This window comes from Neopelma chrysocephalum, unplaced genomic scaffold (assembly GCF_003984885.1).
Source record: "Neopelma chrysocephalum unplaced genomic scaffold, ASM398488v2 Primary Assembly neopelma1_75, whole genome shotgun sequence".
Lineage (NCBI taxonomy): Eukaryota > Metazoa > Chordata > Aves > Passeriformes > Pipridae > Neopelma > Neopelma chrysocephalum.
In genome coordinates this window covers 12,854,005-12,873,640 of record NW_020897736.1, presented here as the reverse complement: position 1 = coordinate 12,873,640, position 19,636 = coordinate 12,854,005, and the positions used below count along the sequence as shown (strand labels likewise).

General features: G+C 38.2%; 1 protein-coding gene across 10 annotated transcripts in view; it reads left to right on the top strand.

The window, feature by feature from the left end:
• The window catches only part of DENND4A (DENN domain containing 4A), a 50,978-nt gene that overhangs the window by 6,704 nt on the left and 24,638 nt on the right, over positions 1–19,636 (top strand). For 8 of the 10 annotated variants that reach the window (XM_027688448.1, XM_027688457.1, XM_027688454.1 and 5 more), the window contains exons 2-11: positions 1,639–1,724; positions 6,932–7,289; positions 7,894–8,143; positions 9,132–9,201; positions 10,649–10,818; positions 11,507–11,748; positions 13,597–13,663; positions 16,941–16,999; positions 17,635–17,779; positions 18,349–18,524. In XM_027688448.1, the coding sequence (XP_027544249.1) occupies positions 6,982–7,289; positions 7,894–8,143; positions 9,132–9,201; positions 10,649–10,818; positions 11,507–11,748; positions 13,597–13,663; positions 16,941–16,999; positions 17,635–17,779; positions 18,349–18,524 (1,487 nt within the window). In that variant the 5' untranslated portion in view covers positions 1,639–1,724; positions 6,932–6,981. The remainder of the gene's footprint in view (positions 1–1,638; positions 1,725–6,931; positions 7,290–7,893; positions 8,144–9,131; positions 9,202–10,648; positions 10,819–11,506; positions 11,749–13,596; positions 13,664–16,940; positions 17,000–17,634; positions 17,780–18,348; positions 18,525–19,636) is intronic. The other 2 variants (XM_027688449.1, XM_027688451.1) reach the window with 2 other exon arrangements.

Sequence of the window (19,636 nt, the reverse complement as noted above, 5' to 3'; positions counted from 1 at the left end):
CAATTGAGGCAGCATCAAAGGGAGCTTATTGTAGGCTGGTGGACTCTTGTTATTTATTGTGTTGTCTGACATCACAGAGGGCAGATTGGTGCAGTAGGATCTAAAAAGTAGTGCACTGATCACTTTAGCCCTGTTTGTAGCAACTTTCTCTGTTGCTGTCATTTGTGTGGCTGTAGTAGTAAGAAATGGGAAGAAAAAGTACAGGCAATGTCTTACTAAAAATGCTATGAGAAGTTCTGATTGTTTTGGGGTAGGTCCTTTTCATCTTGTTTTTTGAACATGTGTTAGTGCTGCTGAATTCCTGGACTTTTTGCAGCTGTGCTTGAGGTCTGCAGGTGATCCCTAAATTTATAATTTCTGACACTCCTGGAAACTTGATATTACAGATCAGACCATTGGCGGAAATTGTGCAGTGCTACTGGTGCCTGCTCTCTTTGTAGCCTTGTGTGAAAATGTTCCAAGTCAGGTAGTGGAGAGTAACTGGCTGTGACTGGGGCTGGTCTGTGGTGCTGTGGGGGTCAGAGAGACTGGCGCTGGGGCTGGGTTTGCTCTCTGGGCTGAAGGAGTGATGAACTACCAGTGCTGATTGTTCTGCGTGGTCTGAGAGGTTGTTCTGTACATTGGGGTTATGAACAGAACCTTGAACTTTGTGATCCCAAAATTACAGTTCTGATAATCTAATTCCCCAGCTTTTTCCGCTTCAGGAATGGAAGCAAATCTTTCATGGTTTGCATAAACCCTCCTGAAATGTGTTCCTTCCCAGCCCTGCCTGTGTTATACTTCATTTTCTCATGGTAATCTTCTGAGAGTGTTCTCCAAGTCGTGGTGAAGAGAAGCCTCCTTTAGACAAAGTTTATTTTTGCCTACAGTCTGATGAGCTGTTCTGGGAGCTTGGAGTCTCCGAGTGTCTCCAGTGAGGTGGTATCCTCAGCCCTGTGGGAAACTGCTGCTCCAAAATGCTTAAATGTAACACAGACTGGGCTTACACACATCTCGGTGTAAAACACAAGCTCAAGCTGTCTGTGGTCACACCAGTGTTTGCAAGTGTCCTTGCTGGTGTTCACCAGAGCTGAAGAGAAATGATGACTGTAACACTAAAGAGCAAGGAGACTGTGTCACCCACTGGAAGCAGAGTTGGAATAAGGTGCTGGATGGAAGAGTATGTGTGTATTGCTGATTGTGGAGTAAGAAAGATCTGCTTAAATATCAGAATCTTGCAAAGAAAAATGATTTGAAGTAGACTTGGGAAGGTTGTTGGGCTGAAAGAGCACTTTGGTGGCTGGCAGAGTCCTGGGAATGGACATGAAGGTATCGATTGTCAGAAAATAATGGAAGAGTTGAGACCATTTGAAGGGGCTGGCTCAACTGTGCTTTGATTTATTTTGGTTTAAAGCATCAAATGTTGTTTGCGTTCTTAAAATATCAAATTATGTGCTGCATTGATATTTTGTTTCTTAAGTTTAAAGTCTGGTTTCGTACTTTCTTAATAGTCAAGTGACATGTAACCTTATCTTAGCTAGTGGGTCCTACAACAACTCACAGAGTTCATTTCATGTGACTGAAGCAGTGCAGTGTGCAGAAATTTAAGTTTGAACAAATGTGTGCATTGTTTAATTCTTGTTTTTACTGTTTCTATAGGGAATGAAACTTTAACAAGAAGTCTATGTTAAAGCCTGGCTGACAGCAAGAGAGGCAAAGTGTAGAAGCAATGCCCTGATGAAAAGGTAGGGAACACACTGCTGGAGTTGTCAAAAGGCTTGTGTTCTGACTTGGGAATTCCTGTGGTACTAGAGGTGCTTCTGCTTTGTTTCCAGGATTGTTTGCTTGCTGTGAAGGAAATACTGGGGAAAAAAGCCTTGTCTGATAACTTTTGCCAGGCAGCTTTGGAAACACAAAGTTTTTTCCTTGTGTAACTGCAGTTATTCACATGTTCTTGAGACTGTTGAGCTCTCATGTGATTAGTGCTGTGTCATGGCTGAAAAATGGTCCTGAGTAGCCACAGCAGGACTGACTGGTCCAGTTAACTTCACTTTGCTCTTGAATGACCAGCTGCCATGTCCCTGTCAGCAGCATCCTTCAGCTGGGTAATGCAACAGTATCCATGGGATGAGTTGAGTTACTGGGGACTCTTAGAACTTACTGACAATTCTTAATAATTGACCACCAATTTGTGTCTCTTCATTTACTCGTCACGTGCCTTCAAAGGAAGGAAGTTCTTGGAATATGATTATGTGATGAGTACTTTAAAAAAAAATCACCATGTTTTAAAACAGTTCAAAGCTTAATTAAAAAGGTGTGTTGCAGAGCCCTGCACTGGTTTCCAACCTGCTCTAGGAGACATTCATTCCTTGTTTACAAATGGAACATGTCTTTGGAGTCAGGCTAACAAAGTAAAATGTCACCTGCTTTAAACAGCAAATGGATCTAATAAGGAACTCAAATTAATAAGCCATTTAATAGCCTCAAAGAAAAATGCAGGAAGGAATGAGGATGAAGGCAAGGAAGATTAAAAGATTACAAAGCAGTTGTATTTGTCTGCCAGAGGTGGACTGACAAAACTGTTCTAATGGAGTCAGATGGTCCTTGCTGCTGTCTGGGAAAGCTGGCTCTTGGAAGAAGCTGGAATGACTGGAGCAGTTCTTCTGGTCTGCAGCCACTTACAAGTTACCTCTACAAAATTCTGTGGGTAGGAGCAGGTTGAAGGAATTAAATCAGTATTTTTTTCCATGCAAACAGTGCAGTGCAACCACAGTAAATTCTACTTCGTGAAGCATCACTCCTGTTCCTGCTGCACATCCAGAGCTCATCCACAGCAGGTCATGTGGTGGGGAAAAGCTGATGTGTGCTTTCCTCTTAGAGCATTTGAATGAGAAATGTGATCTGTTCAAAAAGCTTGGACACTGGTTGAATTACAACACTGGTGACAGGCAGCAAAAGTTATTAATTAGTATTCCCTAAATGTTTGTGAAAAAATATAAGATATTAGAAAATTAACTTGAATAAACAACGAAACTGAGTTTACTCTTTGTCTTTCAGCAGAGTAATCAAGCTAATAGTTTGTAGTTGTGTGGGAGGATTATCTGATTGTTTCCCCTGTTCCCATATTTTTAGAAATGGCAAAAAGCCCTCTTCTCCCACATTTATATAGTCATGATCTGCAAAGTCTGTGTGTGTGTTTAATAATGTTTTTACAAGTGACTGTGCTACTTGCAAGGTTTAGATTCTTACTGATGCTTCTGATGTTCAGTTTATAGTGGTATTAATTATATGCAGTCTATTAAAAATGATTGTCATGAGATGGCTCAAAGACCATGGATTGCACTTGTTTCCAGGGACTTTGTAAGAGGTTATGATCCCATGGCATTGTCTTCAAAGTGCAGCCTCTCATCCTCAGGTTACTGAAGTGTAGAGAAGCAGTAGAAGCTTCTCAGTGTGGCACTAAGTGTAAATGTTGAATTTCATCTGGAACCAGCTGCTTCAAGCAATGCTATTGTGCACTGTGACTTTTTCTGTTTTCTTTTTCTTGCGTGTTTTTATGCTTGGTTGTTTTGGGGGTTTTTTTCAAAGCTGACTTGCTGCACTGTGAGATGTGTATAACATGCTTTGAAATACCTTCATGTTAAAAGTTTCTCTAGAAATTATTCAGATTCATCAGTTTATGTGAAATGCTTTTCACAGAATGATTGTTTGTCACTGAGTTAACTCACAGTTATATACCTTCTTTCTGGGGTCTGCTAACATGAAGTTGGCATAAATCTGCTCTCCCAGTAACCAGATGTTGAAAATTTCAGTATCAGGGCAGCTCTAGTAAAGTCTAAGTCAGCTTAAATAAAATACCCCTGCAGTGTATCTTCTGCATTTTGTCCCATTTTTAGCTGCAAGCCTTTGTATCAAAAGACAAAGATGATAAAATCTTCATAGAATCCCGGAATGGTTTGGGTTGGAAGGGACCTTAAAGCCCATCCAGTTCCACCCCCTGCCATGGACAGGGACACCTTCCACTGATCCAGGTTGCTCCAAGCCCTGTCCAACCTGGCCTTGGACACTTGCAGGGATGGGGCAGATTTGAAGGGATGATGCATCATCAGCCAGGCCTTTTTCCCCCCTCCCTTCTGTAAAATCTGCATGAAGTTATGAAAGTCTTGCTGACTTGTCTATTATGTGCTATAACCTTAGGAAGCAAATTTGTGTGATAGCAGGTGTTTGTATGTAGGGGATTCTAATTTTAACTGGCTCTAAATGAGCAGAGCTTGTCCCAGTTCTTCTTGAAAGTGCTTTTGGGAATAAATGAATGTTTGAATTTAAGACTTTTGGTATAAACTTAGTATGAAATAATGAATAGTGAGATAAGTATGATTCTTCAGTATAATATATATGTCTTTGTGTTTATTTGTGATGCTGTCTTGGCTGATTAAACTGGAATAGGGCTGCTAATGCATTGGAGTTAAAAGGCTTACTTGCAATTTTAACAGCCGTCATTTGTAGAATTTTTGATTACTAAAATGTTGGTTTCATTTCAGCTTAAAAGGCATTGTGAATCACTCCAGAAATCAGTGTAGGTTTGTGAAATGATGCTGGTGGGAAAAGGAACAAAACTTAATATTATGGTAGCTAAAATGTGGTATACCATGGTTACGTTTTACAGAGAATTGTTAATGTTTCAAAGTAGTTAGAACTTCGGTCCTGTTAGCTGAGAGATGTCAATGTTTGGTCTTGTGTCAGTTTAAAGATGCTTTGTGAAATATCTTTCCTCTCTCCGTGCATTTGTTCCCAGCCTGTCTGGATTCCCTGAAGCCAGATGGACAGTGAGATAATAGGCACCATATGCAGAGGCTGAATTTGTGTGTCTTTGGATATATCACTCAAGGAGGAGTTTGAATTTGTAGTTATTACTTTCATATATGCTGAGGAACATATTCCAGATGTTTTTGAAATAACTGAATTTAGGTTAAATTAAGCTTAGTTTTGTGACTACATTCTCTGTTCTCTCCAAACACAAGCTGAGCAGTTATTTTCAAACAGTTACTCTGCTGTACATTGATGATTGTTTCCCAGGAATCACGTGTTCTGAAGCGTCCCATATTGCCTATTAACCATATAGAAAGAAATAAAGGTTAGACAATTTGGGAGGTATTTTCTTGGCATTTTCTTGAATGACATAAATAACCTTAAATAAAAACTTTTACTCATTTCCTTGCAACTTCAGAAACTTGTTGAGTGAGTCAGTCCAGCAAAACACAACCAACCTACAGAATAAGAGCGGGAAGGAGGCTGGAATTGCCTCTCTTGCAGGGGTGGATGAGGTTGGTAGGGGTGATCAAGCACAGCCTGACATTCTTCCTCCTTGAGCAGGAACTGGGGCTGGAAATCTGAGGCCAGCTTGAAACAATTTGATCACATGCTCAATATCAATTTCTGACATAATTTCCCTCATTACCAGTGAGAGATGTCCAAATTTATTTTGTTGTAACAAAAACTTGTTGGATAAATCCAAGAATCATGATGACATGAAGTTTGATAAAGCTTAATACTCAACTACCTAGACCAAAAAATAAAGGGAGATAAAGCAAAGGGAAAAAAGGTTCCATGAAAACTGAAGTCTTGTACCAACCACTCAGACTGTTTTAAATTCTGTTTGTGCAGTTTCTGAATGTCAGCAAGCTCTTGAAACTCCTGCGTGGTAACAGTTTCTCTTGCAACAAAATTTTGCACCCAAACAAAATTAATTTAACAAAAGGGAGTCTTAAATAGCTTGTCTGGTTTAAAAAGTCTGGAACTTGATGACAGTAAACTTCCTGAAGCTACTTTAGCAAGATTCCAGCACATATGAGTGACTTGGATAAACATTTTTAGCTCATTTGTCAATACTCCATGAAACAGCATTTTCTTTATTTGCATTATCTTTATTTCTTTATTTACAGCTTTATCAAGCTGTAAAATAAGTAAAACGTGAATTTTAAGTGACTTGCAAAGGCATTCAAGAGCTTCTGACAAAGAGAAAACTGAATCTCCTGACATGTAGTGCCCTGCATTGCTTGTCTTCTCATCCCACCACAGATGTGTATCCTGAGCTGAAGTTAATTTACAACATTGGCAGCAAGCACTGCAAAAAATACTGTACAGGAAGAGTTCATATGTAAAGAATTCTTTTATCAATGCATTCCAGGAACAAAGAATATAATTTCCCAACGCAGTTTGGCTGGAACAGCAGGACTCTATTCCTTCTCATTCCGAAAAACTTCATGTGGTCTTGAATGTTTTTGTTTCACAGTGGTCTGTGCTCTATTGAAGTTGACTCAGTTTAAGTGTTTTGTATAAAAGCTGGTATGTCCCTGGCTGTGGATGAGTTGCCTGTCAAGGATCTGAGTCCCAAAGCACTATAAAATAAAATGGTATCAACTTATAGCCTGAAAAAATACTCCATGAAGATCTGACCTTGATATCTGATGTAAAATCTTACAGAGTGAGACAGCTGCAAATATTATATCTTTAGAATAATCAAGACAGCCTTTGCATATATGTTTAATATTCAGGAAGGAAATTAATTGCAGATGAAGCCTTGGAAGATCCATTGTCATGGTGAGCTGAATGCAGTAATAGACTGTAGGCAAAATACACAAGAACTGCTTTTTGGCCCAATAGTGACCTGTTTGCAAAACTTTGCACAGAATTTTGATGTTACTGTTCCTGTTGTTCAGCTACTCCAGTGTGTAAGTCAACACAGAGAGTCCACTCTGGTTTTCCATTCCAGGATTTAACAATTAACTCACAAAACTGTGGCTCAGAATCCCAACTTGGAAAGGGTGTGATTACAAATGAAAAGTGCTACGTGACCTGACGCTGAATCTATTCCTTTTGTATTCTTCTATTGTGTGTTTTTAAAAATAAACATCACTTTATTACTTTTGATATCTTCTAATTGCCTTCACAGGCACTGGCATCCCTTTCTTTCTCAGCAGTTACAACATCTTGTGATGGAAGATGGAAGACAAAGGGGCCCGTGTTGCCGACTACTTTGTCGTCGCAGGATTAACAGACATCTCCAAACCACTGGAGGAGGAAATCCACTTCAATGACGCCTGCCATAAAATAGCCAAGCCAAAAGAACCCATCACAGATGTAACAGTGCTTAATAAATCCCTGGGGGAGGAAGTTCCTCAGGGATATAAGTGCATAGATGTCACTCCCTCAGGCCTGTCTGCGGATCTCAACAATGGCAGCCTTGTAGGACCGCAGATATACCTTTGTTATCGCCGGGGAAGGGACAAGCCCCCACTCACTGATTTGGGGTGAGTGGTTTTTCTGCTCCAGTGGGTGATTTTCACAGGTTTATTTGACTAATGAGCAGATAAGGCAGGTTTCTTGAAGCACCATACTTTTTAAATACAAGGCAAAGCTCTAAACAGGAAGATATTTGTTATCTTGAGAACGCTGTAACCTGGTATGATAGGGAAAAGGAGTGCTGAGTGGATTTTAATGGCAACTGTGATCCTTCGTATTTTGGAGTTTTCAAAGCCATTTACAATTTTCAATGTATATACTTAGATTGGGATAAAATGCTTAACCTATTTAATACAGAGTGAAGAGAGGGGAGTTGTATGACATTCTTAGCATCACAGAATGAATCTTTAGTAGTACTGAAAATAACACTGTTTTGCAGTAAACAAAGTGCTTAAAAGGAACTATATGTGAGGAAAACTAGTATGGTTTTGTCATGAAGATTTTTTGTTAGAATGCAGTTTGATATAATGTGATCTGTAAAAATGTTCAGAGATGATGTAAGAGCTGCTATTAAATTAGTTTTACTTGGTTACAGTTCTCAGTGTAGTGTTGGTATTCGAAGTGCTTTAAAAATGTGCCTTCTGACTTTTTCCCCATCCCATTTTTAACTAGGGTTTTATATGATGGGAAAGAGAGAGTGAAGCAAGGCTGTGAAATAATCCAGACCACTCCCTATGGTCGTCCTGCCAACATCAGTGGCAGTGCCTCGTCCCAGCGCGTGTTCATCACCTACCGCAGGGCCGCCGAGAACATGACCCAGAACGCACTGGCTGTCACAGACATCTGCATCATCATCCCCAGCAAGGGGGAGACCCCTCCACACACCTTCTGCAAGGTCGACAAGAACCTTAATAACAGCATGGTAAGATTCAAAATCTGCATTTCGGACGCTTGCTAATCAGTGATGTAACATTTGAGGAGTATTTGTGGCAGCTTGTGGAGTACCCGGTGAAAAATTTTGAGAAGTGCTCTCCAAAGATAAAGCAAATACTGGAAGAGTTGGAGGATTACATTCCTTTGTTACTGCTTGGAACAAAGTAGTTTTGGAAGCCTTGGAGCAAATGTTTTTAGTGCTGACTTGGAAATGCTGACTTCAGCAGCTTTGGATTGATCCTTCAGAACCTGTTGTGTCACCAGAGGTTTTACAGATGTGCCTGTTTCTGACACTGATTTTACTGGTGTCATGGGAATTCTGTATCTAACAACCAGTTTCTGTTTTGTTCTAAAACTCTCCCATCACCTACAATGCTATTTTATAAATGTTAATCTCCTCAGTAGTTTCACCGACTTCTTATTTGAAGAAAGTTGCATGTGAGGTGATGTTGGAAGCTGTTGACTGCAAACCTACTTAAACCCTTCACATGGTTCCTGACCTGCTAAATTAATACACAGGTGTCACAGCACTTGGATTTGCAGAACCCAGTATTTAGGTGTCTCCTGCTCAAATTTGCAGCTCTATTTCCTGGCACTTGTAGGGTCCTCAGAAGTCAGTGTGCTGATGAGGATGCTGACTGCATGTGCAAGTAGGATCATGTTAAAAAGATCCTAGGAGTTGATTTGTGCTTGTTTTTCAATAAATGCCCATAGGCATTAACAAATGGATTTCTCAGTTCTACCAGTCCCTGTATTCTCTGGGTTATGGAAGTTCTGTCTTATGGAAATTGTTACATCTGTGTTCCCTCTGAGGGTGCTGGTCTTTTCTGTCCCATGGCTTTCCATGTTCTTTATTTTCATGTCCAGAATTTGAGAACTTAAAATTATTAACAGTGTGAGGTTTTCCTCCACTCTTTTCTACTATATCCTTTTGTTATATTTCATCACTTAATCCAGTAATTTTTTTTATTTTACAGTGGGGCTCAGCAGTATATTTATGTTACAAAAAGTCTGTGGCAAAAACCAACACCATATCATATAAAGCTGGTATGTAACTACTATTTAGCTTTTCCTTATTTCAATTCAGGATGTACAGGCTCATTGGTAATGTGATACATTTTGTATTGAAGAATTATTGGACACCGTCTTGCCATTATCAAAAAGGGAATCTTTCCCTAAGGAAATCTTTTAAAACAGTGTCCTAAAATAAGCCTTAGAACTATGTATCATGACTATTTTGTTTTAGAATTTTCTGTCTCTTAAGGATGTGTGTGTGTATGTATATACACATTTGCATGATCACTTTCTTTAAGAAACATATTGAAGAATCCTGTAGACTTCCACATTGCCCTGAGCATCAGTGGCACTGAGCTCTTTAAGTATTTTTGGATTGTGTATCATGTTTGTTTTGTTGTTTTATTTATAAGACAGAATTAGATTTGCTGTGACTCTGATGAAACGTGTTGGGTTTTCATTTTTGGGTTTTTTTAAACCCTGATTTTGTTTGGCATGCAAGTCATGAGCGTGATTCAGACTTAAGGTTTAATTCACTTATATGCCTTTGAGATGCTGCTCTCTGTAAACAACAGGAGTTTAGGTTGTACTAAAAGGTGGGCAGTAAATTTGTAAATAAATAAAAATGTTAAAAGGCCCCACATCTGGTGGTAGCTTGCACAAAATTTTGGTTCTGGATGGGGGGGAAACTGCACTGCCCTTCTTGATTACCAGTTTTTATTGCTTATTAATATTCCACTTTATATTAGAAAAGCGTGTAGTGATGCTGTTCTGTAATGCAGAGAAATCCCAAATCCTTTCCTGCAGTATCCCTTCTCAGTTTGCAGTCCCCTGGGCTGGCAGTCAGACAGGATGGATTGCTCCAGCCATGTGATGTAACTGAAGACCTGAGTGCTAAAAGCCTCTGCTTCAGAACTGCATGTTTTACAGCTGGATTCAAAATGAAGTCTAAACACGCTGGTCTCACAGCACAGTAGCTGAATCCTTGGCTGAGGTGGATCAGTATAATTAATTGATTCTATTGATATTAAAAAAAAATCTAATATTTAACATATATATATATTTCTCAGGGAACTTTTGTTGGCATAATTGAAAACCTCAGTTTTATTTCTCAATTATTCATGGTACCGTTTCTTAAACTGGATTTTAAATCTTTGCTCATACTGATGATGAATGTGAACTATTACAATATAACAGCTGAGATGCACAAAGCCTGCAAACAGAAAAAGATGAAGTACTTATTAATAGTTCCTAGAATGGAAAGTAGGATTTCAGTCCAACGCTTTAGTCAGGTGATTTCTCCTTAGGCTGTGGCAGCATCTCCCCTTCCAGCTCTTCCCTAATTTACAACTTTACTGATCTTCTGAAGTTAGTGTAGGCTCATATATGAATTTTCTAGACATATTTTGTGGAATGAGCTATTACAAGTCTCCTCCTGCTGTTCCTTCCATAACTGCCTCTTTAAACCTTCCCTTTCTAGGTTTAATATGCAGATATCCTGAAGAAGATTATGAATCATTCCCATTACCAGAATCTGTGCCTCTTTTTTGTCTGCCTATGGGTGCAACCATTGAATGTTGGCCATCAAACAGTAAATACCCTCTCCCAGTTTTTTCTACCTTTGTGCTAACTGGAGCTTCTGCAGAAAAGGTACTTTGAAAGCTTAAAAAAAAAAGTTAATAATTCAATTAAAAAAGTGTGATTGTTTATCTGTTCAGGATTATGATAATGAACATTTTCAGAGGCAAACTTGAACCTGTTCATTTGGGCTTAATTCAAAGGCTGCTGTAAAGAGTGACTTGCATTTATTTCAGAGCTGGACTGTTGATCATAAACCTGTATTCCTTTGCTTTCCAGTCCTGTTAGCCTGTGAAACTAGAGAGCTATAAAATTTGACTGCATATACAAGTATTCTATTTTTATTGCAAGCATGGAAACGACCTTGCATGTACATACTTGTTCTAAAAAGTAAATTGGATGTCAGGGAATACTGCTTTGAGTTGCATATAAAGGATTTCTAAAATAGCTCTAAAGGCAATTGTAGGAGCAGTTGACTGTAGTTGTACCCTCCATAATCATTATTTTTCTCTCCCTTAAACGGTTTCATAAATTACTCTTTCTCATATGACTTTTAAGTGTTTTAAATAATTAATAGACAGTCTGGATTTTCACAGCCATAAGAATATTCTGGGATAAATTGCTTCAAAAGATGATGCATTAATTCAACTTTTCAAGCAGTAACACGGACTTGATTTTCCTTGTGTGTTTGGGGTTTTTTCGGGTTGCTTTGAGGATCGAGGCTGAATTACTGACTTCAACCCCACGATGTTTTTTGCAGGTATATGGTGCTGCTATTCAGTTTTATGAGCTGTATCCCGAAGAGAACCTCACAGAGAAACAAAGATCTCAGCTGGGCTTGGCAGCTGCTGCTGAGGGCAAGTCAGACACGTGCAGAACAGTTCAGACAAACAAATGCATCTGTCTGCTCTCCCACTGGCCTTTCTTTGATGCTTTCAAGAAGTTTCTCACCTTTCTGTATCGTTACTCCATTTCTGGGCCACATGTCCTTCCCATTGAAAAGTAAGTGATTTCCAACATTAATAATGGTGTTTGCAGTTGATGAGAGCTCTTTTTTTTTTATTCTAAATTTCCTGTAATACTTCTTTACCTTAGTCATCAATATAATGGTTACACTAAGTGAAACACTTTTCTCCTGTGATTAAATGTATCTTTACTTACTTCCTGAAAAAGTCTAGGTTTTTATTTGTGATTTAAGTGCCTGCGAAGGTCTCTGAAAGCTGTTTTAATTAGCTTTGCACCCTTTAGCCATAGTGAGGAGCAAGATTATAAATCCTTTCTTAATCTTGCACACATCAAGTCAGGAGAATTAAATACGTAGGTTAGCATTTTTTCAAATGCCTATTTGTAGTGTAATGAGAGATGATAAAGCAGATTTAATATTTTGCACTAGTAATTCTCTTCTGTTAGTGATAAATAAAACTAATTTCCTTCTCACACAAAGGATTTCACATTTTAAGATGCAGTGGAAGTCCTCACACCCCAGAAGTGGTCGATACCTGTAATTGATATGTAACACCATTTAACATTTCTAGGCTAAAGTAACATTTTAATGCATCAGATTTCAAATACACCATTTGCTTTCCTGTTTTATTGCATGGCAGTCTTTTTTTTCTGCTTAAACTTCAATATTAACCTTTATGAGGATTAAATATTTCTTGTGGTTGTTTATATCCCCTTCATTATTCCACTTCACATCACTGTACTTGTTCTAAAATTCGAAGAGTGTAAACTTTTTTTTAAGCTGAGGTTTTTGGGGTTCTGGCTTTTGTGAATGAATAACATGAGAGGTAAATATAAGAAATGTTTAATTTTGATTTCTCTGGATTTATTTGTGTGTTCTAATTTCTCTGATTTGTAAACTGACTGGTCAATTTACCCTGGATAATTCAAATATGATTCTAATATATTATCTAGCCTGGTTTCTCTGGCTGTTTTAATGATGATGGGTATCTGTGCCATGCGTGTTTGAACACAAGCAGCAGGCCCTTCCCTTATGTGATCAATATTCCATATTTTGACCACCACCTTCATACACTGGTAGTGGAGAAGAAAATCCCAAATCAATGTTTATTTGTGGGTTTGTCTGAATTTCTTCAAAATTTGGGTGGTTGTCTGTGTCATAATGGTAAGAGTTGCAGAAATCCCATGAAGGATGTGCTGTAGCATTTAGTTTAGGCTGGAATAGCTGTTTCTCCTGAGTTTTTACTGATTGCATGTCTTTCTTTTAATGTGAAAGTATCTATTATGTAGAACTACACCTTTAGAACTTATGCAAGTTTAATCAATTCATAAAACTGAGAACGTGGTCAAATTCTTAAAATTTTTCTGTATTTGTATATATGGAAAAGCTTTACTTTTTTCATCAGCAATTTTATGTAACACTTTCTATTTAGAAGTGAAGAAAATGGATGAGATAAATGACTCTCCTTGATATTCAGCTGTGAATATTTTTTGCAAATAACCAGTGCTGGTCTCTGAGGGATGGTGCTATTTCAAACTGTCTCTGAAGCAGGATTATAAAATGGTACCGTGATACTCAAACATCAATATTTCTACTTTACAAATTAAAAAAAAAATTCTTTGAATTTTTCAGTCTCAGAAACCGAGTTTGTATTCTGAAAGATAATCTGGTCTCTCATTTTGGTTGTCACCAGGAGAAAAATAGATTTTGAAGGTCAGAATATTCCATTAGGGTTTAGGTGCTGGGTTTTTTTGTTCTCTGTTTTCTGAATGAGTATGTTCCATTTTTTTGTGTAATAATTTCTCCTACTGGAAAAAATTTTGTCTTGTGGTAAAGCAGTTTAAGATTAATTTCTACTAAATCAGTATTTTTTTCTTTTCCTCTAGACACATTTCCCATTTCATGCATAGAGTTCCTTTTCCATCCCCTCAGAGGCCAAGAATTCTAGTTCAGGTAAGTGTAATTTTCTTTACTAACTGTGTCTTAAGTGAAGATAAAACAGCTGTTGAACAGGTTAGTGAATGGAAAATGTAATTTTTATTTCCAAATTTTTTTTGTTCTGTTTTTTTTTTCCCCTAAATTCATACACTTAACAGTGAGAAATCTGTAAAAATTTTGTTTCCAGTTTCAGACTTCAGTCAATTATTACAAGAAAGTGTTCAGTGAGCTTAGAGCTTAATTTTTTTCAGAGTATATGGAAATTAATGAGAAACTATTCAAAGTCAGCATCTGGTTTGACTTTGCAATAGCTTTTGAACTGTTTTCTTCTTACTACTGTATGGAGGCTGAGTGTAAAGTAAATAAATAAAATTAAAAGCAGATGTGAAGTGTATATTCATGATTACCCCTCTTCCCAAAGGGCTTCATCCTGTCCTCTCCATAGTGGTCTTAGTGAGACCTGCAAGAGCCACACACATTAACAAGGGGCACTTTATCAAAAATGACCCTTATTCTGTCCTACCTGCAGGGCTGGGAGTGAAATAATTGCAAAAATTGTTACCTGTTACTTGAAATTTCAGCTCTGTCACCGTTGACAGGAGAGAGGAAATCCTGATCTCAAAGGCTTCTGAAGTGTTATTAAATCTTCTTTTTATTTCCTCCTAGGAGGCAAAATGTTAAAATTTTATTGCAGAGATATCTGTTCTAGTTGTAATGTTCTACCAATCCTGTGGTTTTGATTAAGTCGTTTCAAAATTGTTATTCTCTGTTATTTCTTGTATAACATAAAATATGGAGAGCCCTGTGCAGTTTTTAGCTGTGTAGCCCATGTGGTAGTGAAGCCTTTCAGAGCAAATACAATCTTGGGTTATGTCTTTATAGTGTGTAGTGAATATTGAATATTGAAGATCCTCCTCACTTACTTGGTTATTCTGAAGAAGTGATATTTCTTACTGAAAAGGGGCTGGAGAACAGTCACACTGAAACTGTGTCTGACACTTCTGTCCCTTTTCTTATGATTTTAAAGTTCTATTCAAAACCCAGGAGTTTTGCACCTTGTTTTGGTTTTGGTTTGTTTTTTTTTTTGTATTCACGTTCAATGAAATATTTCTGCCAGGAAACACTAAACACATATTTATGGACAGTAAAATTGAGTTTAAAGAAAAGCATTTAATTTTTTTAGCCTGATGTTTTAGGGAACTCTGTCAGAGTATATACATGGGTGTATATCCCAGGCCTGGATATAAGTGATGTGAAATGTTGTCTGTTATACCTTATTTTCAGTGTGTTTTGTGCATCAAATTAGTACAACTGTAGTAGCTGATAGTACAGATGGAGAACACACTGCTTGTACAGTAGGCAGTTGAGGTCTGTGAGTAAATACTCCCTTCCAGCTGCTTCCAGGGACTTGAGTTGTGTTTGAAACTGCACTGAATAAAAAAACCCAGATCATACCTAAGATTTTCCCCAAAAAATAGTATGGGAAATGCCTGTATTACTGAAAACTGCAAGCTTTTAGCATCCCATTTCATGGAAGAAATGTAATTTCTCTCTGAAGCTTGTTAACTAAAGCATGGTAGTGTTTTGCTAAACAATTCTGCAGTATCTGTAGAATGTCTTGCAGGTTCCTATAATGTGCTTTCTGAAAATGACACCTGGTATATTTTAGTAACTGTGTGTGCCAGTCTGGATGTGTAACCCATTCTTAGATCCTGCTTAGCATCTGTGACAAGTGAGAGAGAGAACTTGGCTTGTCTCTGACTTTTAAAGTTTCAAAGAAATTACAGCCATTAGGAAAACACTGCGGAATGTTCCCATTTTGCAGCTGCCGCTGTTGATAGGCTCCTTCTGACCTGAAATCTGCTGGACTCCGCTCTCCATGTCCTACATCCCCTTATTGCACAGATGTTCCTGTGCTAATGACACTCTCACAACCTGCAAACTTGAGGAGCGCACGGAGTAATGTTTCTCCCTCTGGAGAACGGGGGCAATAAGTGCCCCTTCTGCCTGAGGGAGACGTGCTCTTCAAATAGAGATTTAATTGTGTTTATCTGCCTTTGCTGAAACACTGAAGTCAGAGGACATCAGGCTGATGCTTCTTTTCTGGGAGTAGTTTATGAGGGTTGCCTCAGGCTGAAAAATGAGTCCTTTGAATTCTTCCACTGAACAGGCTAATGGTGCTGGTGGTCACAAGGTGACTCACTGGAAGACAAATCCAGCGTGTGGAGTGGTGTGGCCATCCTCATTTGTCAGGGAATGGGATGTAGCAGCAGCCTTTGTCAGCTCTGCTATGTGAAACGTGCAGGGAAGCAGCATTGCAGGGACTCCTTAATTCCAATTAACGTTTGCTGAGTCTTCAGGCACAGCCCTGGGTGACTGAGAGCTTCTAGGTCATCAGTCTTACCTTCTGGCTTCTGTCATCTGGTCACCTGCAGTGGGTCTGGGGTGAAACAAAAGTGAAACATTTCTAAACGTTGTCAGAACTTGCAGCTTAGTTGTACAGGTTACAACTTACTGAGTTACTACTGCTTTTATACAATAAAAAATATAGGGAGGATTAAGCCAGCTGGTGTCTGTTACCTCGGATTTCCTGTGGCTGAAAACATCAGCTGAGCTTTGATAAACTGACTGTGTGTTGGTGTTGTACTGATGAGTCTTCCCAGGCATGCTGAATATATGTATTAATATATGGTTTTGCTTGATGTCATGTCACTGTAAGAAAGAAATGTGAATTCATAGGATCTTTGTCTTGGATCTTCAGCTAATGCAAATTTTAAAGATTCTGTCAGAGCTGAGCAGTCTCTACCAGTCCAGAGCCTAATTCTCATGTCTTCTGAAGAAAATATGGCTTTACATTATGACCTGCCATCTCTCCCCTTCATGAATTTTTATCCACCTCTTTTCCCCTAAATCCAGAATGAATCCCCCCCGGCCCCTGAAAGCTGTGTATGAACTGTGGGTCCTCACTGCCCTTAAAATACAGAGGGCTTCATTTTTCAGCAGTTAATGTATTCAATTTTCTGCAGCATTAGCTGGTTTAAAGTCCTCTTTATGAATATGCAATATATTCAGTTCAGACCGAGAAAGTAAGATTGTGCTTTGCCCAGTTCTTACTAAAAGATCCTGATGCATGTCATTGCACAGCACTTCTTACAGTGCTGTACAACTGGGATGTACAAGGTTCAGCTTAATTGAAATAATTTTTAAGTGTTCTTTCTTATAGTTGGGTGGTTTCCAATAAATATTTCCGAAGGTCAGAATAAACATAATGTATTTTAAAATCTTTTTCCAGCTCTCTCCACACGATAACCTGATCCTTAGCCAACCTGTGTCATCACCCCTCCCACTGAGGCAAGTAGCAGTATGTTCTGTAAGTTGTGAAATGTGTTCTGATTTGTGGCTTGGAAGAGATTTGGTATTTTGGGTTGGAGTTGTGTAAATTAACTCACCTTGTCTCGTGCCTTTGGAAGCTGGTGTTCCTGAAGTTTATTCAGATTAGACCTGACAAGGATACATTCTTAATTAACAATCTATGGGAGGTTTTTTCAAATAATTGTGTAGTGGTTCTTGAGACAGAATATAAATTGTTAGATGCCCTTTTTAGGAGTTGGTGCCTGGGCTCCCAAGGTAGTGCAGCTTTTGGGTTGCAAAGGGAATTCAGGAGTTCTGTGACTGTCTTAACCTTCATGTCTCAGTGCAGGAGAATGATTAATGAAAGACATGTTGTCTCCCTGTAAATTGCTTCTCAGAGAGAAAAATCATCATTCATGTGTCCTGAAAATAGTCCCAACTGGTTAAAGAGTCTCAGGGAATTATGGTTACTGTTGGGAAGTGACCATTCCTCACTGAACTGTGAAGTGTACCAAGTAATCTTCTTTAAAGGAAATATTTGCAGATTTACACTTATTTTGTTACTGAACATTTCTTTTTTTATTGTGCTTTGTAACTCACCAGTGTGTTTGTGTTGTGTTTATATCCTGTAACAGTGGAGGCAAGTTTTCTACACTACTTCAGAATTTAGGACCTGAGAATGCAGTGACTCTGCTTGTGTTTGCTGTGACAGAACATAAAATCCTCATCCACTCCCTGCGACCTTCTGTCCTCACGAGTGTCACAGAGGCATTAGTCTCTGTAAGTACTGGGTTTTAGTCATGTATTGTATCTGTAAATGGAAAAAAAATGGGTTTTAGATAAAATCTGGTATTTGTAGTAGCGCTGTTAGCCTTCAAGGTTGCTTTAAAAAAAAAGATCACTAGAGAGAAAAAACTAATACTGCTAATGATATCCTACAATGACAGAAGAGAAAGAGTAACTGGAAAAGTTGAACTTGAAAGAGTTGCTGGTTCTTTGTATATAAATATTGTAAATAAGTGTTGTGTTTGGTCATCACAGTGCACTTGAGTTCCTGATTTTCCCAACTAGCACTGTATTATCTCCTGTGGAATTTTAAATGCACATAGTTTTCCTGCCTGTCATTACTAAGCAACTCTTTACAATCTGTACACAGTCTGCTATCCTGAAGAGCTTTTCTTAATGGATTTTTGAGAAGTTAGTGCATTTTTTCTTTAATACCCTGCATCTGGATCTTCAGTAAGAATTATCTGCCACGTTAAAGAATTTTGAAGTTAGTGTGGTTTATACTTGCACAGGCTGTATGACACGTGTTTAACCTGTGTTTTTGTCTCTGCATGTTTTCCAAGATGATATTCCCCTTCCACTGGCCCTGCCCATATATTCCTCTCTGTCCCTTGGCACTGGCAGATGTGTTGAGTGCCCCCTGCCCATTCATTGTGGGAATTGATTCAAGATACTTTGATCTCTATGACCCCCCTCCAGATGTGAGCTGTGTAGACCTGGACACCAACACAATTTCTCAGTAAGTATTTAATAATCAACTATTTTTCTTCTGTGTTAATTTTTTTTTTTGCTTCGTGTTTTCAAAGACAAAAAGTAGCCTTTTGGAGGGTTGTTTCTTTTAAACCTCTGAACTTTCTAATGTATCATCCCTCTTGAAATGAACATGCTGGAGATGATATCTCCTGTTCAACACAGCAGAGTGGAGGCCCAATCATGGCACGTTATTGCCTTTTATTCTATTACATTAAAGTCTTATTGCACACATTAGCACTTTTCCTGGATTAACCATATTGTCTCTCACTTGATTATCCCTGGAGGAGAATTTCCATTTTTCATGATCAGCTTTCTCAGTGTTGAAGAAATTCTAATCTCTTCTTATGGGCATCTGCTTGAAAATTATAACAATTAAATCATATTCCACATGAAACACAGGAACTTCACATTGAGAATTAGAGATGTGAACTGTCATGGGTGAGAGAGTCTTAATTAAGCCTTAAAATCATGCCATCATTAACAAACTGAAATAACAGTATTGTAATATTACTTCCTCATAACTGTGTGGAGTACTGCATTTTTCTCTAACACTAATTAATCTATCTAAATTACTGGTAAGGGACAGCAGTGCACTGTTAAACCACTGGGAAACATTATATTGTTATGATATTGAAAGCAAAGAATTATTACCTCATGTTGAGATGATACCAAAAAAGACAGAAGATGGTAAAGCTTCTAATTTAAGATTCTAATACAGACATATTAACTTGTAATTTCAGAATTAGACTGTTATTTCAGTATAGTGTGAATATACTCAATATGTACTTGGTGTAACATCTCAAAGTCTTTGCTCAGGATTCTTTTGTATCATCCTCTTGGTAGCAGATTTTAGCATTACTATGCCTAACTCTAAACTTTTTCTTCCTAAATTTTCTTATTAGTGGGTTTATTTTGGCTTCAGCAGTTGTGTGTGGATTTAGAGAAGTTTCCATATATTAGGTATTTGTCAATAGAAATTTTGTGAAGGATTTTGTGCTGACACCAAGTTGGTGTAGCAGTTCTGCTCTGAAGTTTTTAAGAACTAGTTCAAGCTAGGCTGGGATGATTTTGGCTTTGTTACTTTTTGGTTAAGAGCAA